Source organism: Diadema antillarum, unplaced genomic scaffold (genome assembly GCF_040938485.1).
Source record: "Diadema antillarum isolate AM-2024a unplaced genomic scaffold, OU_Dant_1.0 seq00000094_RagTag, whole genome shotgun sequence".
Taxonomy (NCBI): domain Eukaryota; kingdom Metazoa; phylum Echinodermata; class Echinoidea; order Diadematoida; family Diadematidae; genus Diadema; species Diadema antillarum.
This window is the reverse complement of record NW_027271183.1, coordinates 1,531,062-1,539,573: the sequence shown is the minus strand read 5'-3', so window position 1 is coordinate 1,539,573 and position 8,512 is coordinate 1,531,062. Positions and strand designations below refer to the sequence as shown.

The following is an 8,512-nucleotide window of genomic DNA, read 5'->3' as shown; positions in this document are numbered from 1 at the left end:
CAACAGTGAAGAGGAGGGGAACGAGGGTAAAGAAGATAGAGTTAGAGAAGGGGTTGGAGGGGAAGAGGGAGAAATTGACAGTGCCAACTACATAACTTAAACAGTACAATGTAAACAATGCCATATTATGAAGTCATTTGACAAAAAGATCATATTTTGAGACATGTTTTGTTGACAGAATAAGGAAAAAAATTATATTTAGGAAGCAGCACATATAACATGATACGTTTCATAACAAATTAAAATTGCTATAGAGCTCCTTACCGTCGGAGGGGTAGACCCTCTCCTACAACTTCCCCTCCCCCCCCCCCCCCCCCCCCCCCCACCCCTTCCCCCAGATCGGTCGCAACATCTCACATTCTATGGCCTCACACTCTCTGAACATAATCCTTTCTGTTAATTTACTCAGTAGAACAACATTTCTCATCGCAACAGATATGACGGGTGCTATACAGGATTGATAGTGAATAAACTTTGTGTTTCTGGTTCATTATTCTTCTTGAGGGACCGGCTATCGTTCTTGACAGAAGTAGAATAGGTTGTCAGCCAAATACGAATTCAGGAAAAAAAAATCAAACCTTACTGAGCGTCTTCTCGAATAAAATAGCCGGTTACACTCAGCAAAAAAAAAAAGAAAGCAAACACTTTTTCGAGGTCATATTTTTCATAGAAGACTTTGATGAAAATCAATATATTATATACAATATTAAAGGTAATTTAATTGGCTATTAGGCTCATTTAGGTTGATTTAAAAGAAAACTTTACGCATGAGGGAGCACATTCGTTTTTGTCCTCCAAGGCACAAAATTAAAAATTGCAAAAATTGGCATGATCTCTTTCATTTGCAAATTCCCTTCACGATAACATTGACAACAAAAGACCAGTTTAACTCAATGAGAGACATGAATGAAATATCAAAAATAAGTTCTTTCTCTTTGTCTCTTTATAACCTCTAAGAAAAGCAAAGTGGGAAGCTAAAGAGGGAAAATAAGAATTTTCTGTCAAGTCAAACTTGTAATGAAATAGGGAACAATAAGCATAAAGATGATTAAATGAGCGGAATTTATTTATTTATTTCATTTAATATAGTGACTTAAGAATCAATGTGACAATTTCAAGAACCAAACATTTACAATTTCCTAATTTGAAAAAGAAAAGAAAATTTCTACAATTTTTGTTATTTATTACTTTGTCTCTTATTTCATTTGATTTAGATTTGTGATAAGATGTTTTATTTTCCTCCAGTATTTTTAGACTTCATTGATCATTTGGGCTTTAAAGATATCATAGAGATCAAAGGTTTATTTTTGCAAGTTAATTCATGTTTCGTTTTGTGTGAAATGTGTTGTTTGTTCTTAATGTTCTATGTGTGGGAGAGCACATACGCATGAATGACAACTTGTTCAGTTTTGCAATTTTTACTTTTGTGCCCTGGAAGAGAAAAACAAAAGTGTTCATTCATGCGAGAAGTTCTCCTTTTCGTTGACCTACCAGGTTGATAGCCAGTTAAATTACCTTTAATACGGTATATAATACATCAGCTGTCAGCCAAATATTCTATGAGAAATATAAAATTGAAAAAGCGTTTACTTTCTTTCTTTTTTTTTTTTGCTGAGTGTATTTACTGTTGCGCATTATTCACTCGAAAGAAATCGGAATATTTGTTCCCGCCATCTCTCTCCTGTACCATTCATCGAAAATCTCATTCTCTGCTACAGAGAAGCGACTCTTCCATTGAGCGACCTGGCCTGTAAGATAAGACACATGTTAAAAAACAAAGTGAAGAAATCAAGACGAGGAACACCGGAAAATTTCATTTAAAAATTTAACAATTTAAATTCTATTTTTATAGAAAGCTAACGGACACTAGTTTCATCATGTTTTTACAAAAAAAAAGAACTATGAATCGTGCTATGTATACAACATATGAGGCCATAATATCAGTGCATCATAACCCCACATAGTCAAAAGGAATTACTTTTCTCAAGCTCATTAGCTTATCTGTATGACTTTCTGTTTGTTTGATATAATTTCAACTTGTAGAGTCATCTTCAAGATCATGAAATATGATTGCAATTTTTAGTTTTATTCTTTGAGTAAACTGTGTTATTTGATTTAGTTGTGTTTAGAAGAAGACACTAGATAAGTTTTTTATAACAATGTCATTGCAGATGTTGAATTTCCAATTTGTTTTCTGTGTCACTTTTGTTTGGCCCCTGAAAACATACTGCACAACTTCTGGTATACGATTTCCTTATTAATGATAAGCATCATCGGCAGCAGCAGTAGCAGCATCATTATCAGTATAACATTTAAGTGTTATCATTATTATTTTATTATCATTATCATGATCATGATCATCATCTTTATTGTTATTGTTATCATTATTATCATTATTATATGATAACAATAAAGATAATAAAAATCCTCTCTGGCGATAGAATGTTGAAGGCTCATTCAAATTATTACCCCGGTCATTATAATACGTGACAAATTTTAGACAGCCAGAAACAGAGATTTTTTAAACAAATACCTTTGTTCAGGAAGGGGAGGAGACCACTAGCTTTTGTGAGATAAAACAATCCAGATTCCGCCATTTTCCGGTAGGTAGCTTTCATTTCAGACATGGTACTGCTCTCAACAACCCGTTGTAGAGCTTCCTTCGATAGAGGGCGCCCAATGTGTTCCGCGATCGCTGCGATTCCTAACGTTGGATCCTGTTGAAATTTAATCACGGTGATATAATCATACAAGTGCATCAGGCTCACGAAAGGGGACGGCACAAACAAAGCACGACCAATGAGAAAATTTGGAGACAAAGATTTGACCGGAAACAGTCGAAATTTAACAAACTGTATGAAATCGATTCATGTGACTGGAAGTCTACATGGCGTTGTACAGTGTATAAACAAGGAGTAATAACACGAAAGCTACAAGGAAGTATGATAATTGATCACACAAAAAAACACATAAAACCCTCAAAAATATGTGTACTATAACCCAAAACTTTTTCATAAAACTTTAATGAAACGGACCACTGATTATCCAATCAAAATGTGTTAATTCTATCCGAGGAAAATCACCAATTGTGAAGGAAATTCAATGAAAACGAGTAATTTTAGATCATTCAGTTTACTATTCTATAAAGGTAGAGGAGAGACATTTATTCATAATCTATATCAAAGCTGCTACATTTCCTTGCACATAAAATGTCTCCGAAAATATAGTTGAAAGCTCGTGTGTTTTATGCTTGTACACTGTATATAGACACGGTAGAGAAATGAGAATCTAACTCAAGATAATACTTAGCATCACGTGCTATCAATTTTGCTCATCGCTTTAGACAAGCATGAAGATAATAACCATTATGAATGGATCCAACGATCGTAACGGCCTTGAATCGTGAAACGTAAAACGCTCGACGTGTAATATTGTACCTTCAAAATGTCTTCGTAGTGAACGAAAAGCAAGTTCTCCTCCTCACGAATGTCCCAGAAGTCTTTGACATGGTCTGGCCAAGAACCCCATTCCATTTCTAAATAGAGAAAATTGTTTTCACCGAAATCACAATCCACTGGAGATTCCGCGATTAAATTGGATATTGGGTTTTGTTCACTAATTCTCGGACTTGACCCACTCATAATTACTAACTAAAAACAGGCAAAAACTGAAATGGCGAGCAAGATATTTCAAATTTAGGATGAAGAGTTTCCTGTCTCCAAGCACATGTCAAATGCAAGTATTTCTATTCGGAAATACGGAGTAATTTTTTGTTTGATTTTTGTTTTCTACTTACTTTGATTACTTGCTATCTTACGTATATAAATACATAGGCATATTAACCACCTATATTCAGATTACACACTTATCGTCTAACACTGTAAATATATTATTTCACTATTTTGAACGGAAAATTGGTATAAACATTACAACATAATAAGATGTTCAGAAATGCTTACCTCCGGCTAGAAATTGCTGGAAGTTCTCTTCCCATGTCATAGGCATAAAGTCCATGTGTGAAAGAAAGTTGTACCATGAGGTCATAACGTCCTTTGGATTGCGCACGAGGTATACTGCCTGCAGTGAAAAACATTATTCTATAGCCGCTGCTTTATTGCAAAAACAAACAAACAAACAAACAAACAAAAAACAAACAAACAAAAATTGTACCAAGATTCAGACCAAATCTGTTTAAAGGTAAAAAATTAAATCTCAGAAGGGCTCACGGTTCCTCTTCCATCAGGCCATTATTTCGAATTTGCTTGCAATACACCAAGGTTCTACCAAGAAACTTGAATGACTGGAGCGGTCTTCCCAGATTAAAATATGTTTGGGAGTATTTTGAGATCATAAGCTGAAAAAAAAAAGATACAAGACCAGACTTTTATAACTAAGATAAATTTCCCGTTCAGTAGTGGGAAGGAAGAACGGTAAATGATGAGTACGTGGCGATCGAAAGGTGCAGTAGCCTCCCCCCCCCCCCAAAAAAAAAAAAAAAATACAATCGGATTTTCGCATTGATAACTGCATGTCAGTATGATTGATCTGTCTAAATGCTTATACTTCATGTTCTTAAAATATAATATCCTAGCTTTTTTTTGCAGAAAATCCCATTCAATTTCATTTGATTTGGTTACAGAGAAATTGGGATTGTTGTAAAGCATGTCATGGGTGTGATTCTTCCAAATTTAGCACTTGGATGCTCTTGGAACTGCATAACACAATGGACAGAACTTTGAGGGAATTATTGGATTTCTGACATGCTCTACAAAATTCCTTATTTCTCTTTGACCACTGAAGCAAATCGCATGGGGTTTTCTGTAAAATGTATTAAGTTATAGTTTCATACCCTGAAATTATATCTGGATTGATTTACCATTTTTAATGTCATCAATGCAAAGATTCCCGTTGTATTTTTCTCTCTCTTTTTTTTTTGGGGGGGGGGGAGGGGATATACGGTATACGGACATACGCAATGCAATATTCACTCAGTTCGTGTGATGTATATGCTGCAGTTGCTGTACTGGTCCGATGTTATTGTAATCGATGTATTTGGTTATAAGATATCACGTACCGACCGCGATTAGTGATGCAGAAACTCTCAGATTGCAATACTGCTGACGTACCTTTAAAGTAACATTTCGCATTTTGTCGTTAGGTAGTATACCGAAATGATTATAGAATCAGAAATTTCTGCAGTCGTGTTATAGTAACTATGTTCTTCCTTTGAGCAAAGGCGTTACTTTGAGAGTCTTTGTTCTTGATAGCCAGCGATATGTGACTGTTTTATGATCAGCGAGTTTTTGTCTTTTTCAACTGTCAACCTCTAATACCTTGGTTTTTTTCATCAGGTCTTTTGGCAGACGATTGAGCCTAAGGTGGGTGAGGATGACCCTCGGTGAGGGCGCTTCCTCGATCGTCTTCAAAAAAGGCGTCATGTCCATTTTCACTGTGTCCAGTTCGTCCAGAGTACGCGGGAAAGTCTGATCCATGTTAATCATCTCCGCGGCAGATGAATGTAAAGTTCTGTTGACCTTTCCGGGATAACCATCGTTCAAGATAAGGGAGACAATTTCAATCATCCAGTGAGTTCCTTTAAACAGAAAGAGAGATAGAGAGAGAGAGAGAGAAGCACACTCAAAGTGTTTTAGTTGACAATGTATTATGTTACATATTATACAGTCATAATCCGTTATTGGACGTATTGCTAGCGTATAGTCTCAGCGCCTTCCCTCCCAGTAAAATCAGAAGGCACACACACACACGCACACACACACACACACACACACACACACACACACAAATTCGAGACATTTTGTATTAAACAGCCAAAGTCATAAATAAGGACTGTAGTGTTCAGTTTCGCTTGTCAATCAAGAAGCCAGATTTTCCCTTACAAAGTAGTTAAATTACGATGTTACTATTTTTTATTTCTCGCCCTTCAAATTAGTCACAGCACCGCAAAATATTTATAACTCGACAAAGACGTTAATAATTCCGCAAAGTCTCGTGTTTGGAAAGTATTCGCCTTGTTTTATGATTGTGTATCAATTGTATTATATGGTCCTGTTTCAGATAAATGGCAAAGTTTGAAAATGACTACTTACTGAACTATAGAAAATAAGTACAAAGTCGTATACCCTTTTCCTTTGCTGGTTTGCAAGGGCAACAAAAGTGCTACCTCCAAAAGCATAACAAACTTCTGTGGTCAATCCATCTCCTTACCAGGGAGGCATATGTGGTCCAAAATTGTCATTCTTCCGGGAAAAAATTTGCAAGGTTTTAGGGTAATCAATATTATGTATTGAAGCTTTCCAAAATTAAAATCTTATTATAGCTGTTGTAGAAGAAGAAGAGGAGTCAAACTAAATACCTATCACCATTGAAACACTACAAAATACCATATGTACGTTATATGACACTACCTTTGAATTAGTGCTGCGAACGTGACATTTTCCGTCAATAATTTAGAGTCTTATAGAATCAGTGCTTAGAGTAAGGAAATTCGCATTGAGAGCATCAAAATCATTGTTGAATGCATGGACATTGTGTAGATTTGCATGTAGCAGTTATGTTGGTATAACCCATGCTTTAAAAGAACACATGCCAAAATGCGTTTTTGTTACCAATTTTCCGTTAACTTTTTGTAACGTCCGAAACAAATTTTAAATTGAGATGATTAGTACCGAAAAATGTAAACGAACAGTTTTCACCATTTCTAAATCACCGCTTGTATCATCAAATATTTCTGTGAAAATGAGGAAAGTGTTCGTTTTTTGATGAAAATTTTCTGTGAATTTTCCGTTTTCCGATGACACATGTCACGTACCAAACAGTATGTCACATTCGAAACATATACATGATGACTTCCAAGTCAGGTTCTCTACTAACAGATTTACCAGACAAATAGGTGTTTGTCTGACTTTCATCACAACACACTGGTTATATGTATGCATGAATTATGTCAGCTCAGGTTTATTTGTACATTTTGCAGCACAAAAAAAAAGAAGTAAACAAACTGTGTTTCGGACGTGACGTGTTAAAAACCTATTTAGGCAAATGAACCAGATACAGCAATATACATTTGTCCACTCATTTTCCTTGTATCATTATTATCTACAGGGTACAAGATATAGAATGAACCACAACTAACATTACTGTATGGACCTGTATACTGGCCCACAAGACACAAGTATGCCTAAAATAAACCTAGGATTGGGATAACTGAGTGTTATTCATTAACTCATCCACGGAGTGAAAATGGGGAGTAGAGTTTCAAAATACATGTATGTGTATTATGTTCAGTATGCAACTCATATTTGATATCTTTTTACATCATCTCTCTGCAGTTAGACAAAGTCTTGCTAGTTTGAAAAGCAACAGATGTTTGTATTGTAGTAAAATAGTGTTTCGGACGTGACACATCAGTGTTAACATTGCTTTTTGCTTGGATTCGATACATTTTTTTTTTCACATTCAGTTGTGTTTTAAGTCAATTTCATTGAAATACCAATGCAGAGCAAACTGTTTGGAAAAATTACTTTTGCCATTACTCATTTTTCTTTCCTTTATTTTTCAAGAAAACCCAATACATGTATGGATATGTATACTGTATAATGTTCTCATTGGACATTCACATGTTGTAAATACTGTTGTACAACACATTGGGACATCTTCAACAATTAACAGTATGCAGCTCATTAATTCAATAACAGAATACTTACCCGATTTCGGGAAGGTCACAACCCATACGTCATCGCTCCGGACTTCAAATGAGCGAAGGGCTTCGATGCTGGAGTCGAGAACGATGTTCGGGTACCAGATGCCTTCGTAGCAGTGTTCAAAGAAAATCCCAGGTTTACTCCGAGCGTCTTCAGCCATCGTTGGAACACATGTATTGACTTCCCTAAGTGGGAGAGTTATGAATAAAATCTAAGAAATGAGAGTCAAGTATCTAATGGAACACAGTGTTTCATTCTTTACTTCTATGTATTACCACCGCGTATCCACGGTACTAGTTTATTCCATTTCAAGTTGACAAGTTTATGAATAATCTTTTGACAGTTTATGTTCATCTACATGGCACTATCTGAGCCTGTTAACTTGATTAACATCGAAGAGAAATAAAACACAAGGGGGAAGGTATTAACTATATAGGCTGTGTTGAGACTGCACCGCTATAACAAGAATAACAGGCGTGTTTTCAAAGCTATTCGAACTTCATATCTTCGTGCCTACCTTTGATTTCTTTCAACAGACTTTGAATAATCACATTCTATTGGAATAAAGATGCATGCTATCTGAAACATTTTGTGAGATGATTTTTATCACAGAATAAATGAGAGCAAGTTACCTTTGTGGTCCAAAGAATATTTCTGCAAAATTAATACAAGGAATGTTCTCTGCGCACGATGATATAGACGAAGTGACCGAACACTGCACTTCCAAGCAAACACATGATTCCGATGTCATGAAAGGTGAGTGTTAATCAGGCCTCTGCAACCATGTCTAT

General features: G+C 35.7%; 1 protein-coding gene across 1 annotated transcript; it reads right to left on the bottom strand.

Moving 5' to 3' along the window:
* Positions 1 to 1,638: 1,638 nt before the first annotated feature.
* LOC139726656 (sulfotransferase 1B1-like) lies at positions 1,639 to 7,908 on the bottom strand. Its single transcript, XM_071637644.1, has 6 exons — positions 7,725 to 7,908; positions 5,334 to 5,593; positions 3,960 to 4,077; positions 3,438 to 3,535; positions 2,534 to 2,717; positions 1,639 to 1,748 (listed from the first exon to the last, which is right to left on the bottom strand). The coding sequence occupies exons 1-6, from the start codon at positions 7,879 to 7,881 to the stop codon at positions 1,639 to 1,641; spliced, it is 927 nt and encodes a 308-aa protein (XP_071493745.1). The 5' UTR covers positions 7,882 to 7,908.
* Positions 7,909 to 8,512: the final 604 nt, after the last annotated feature.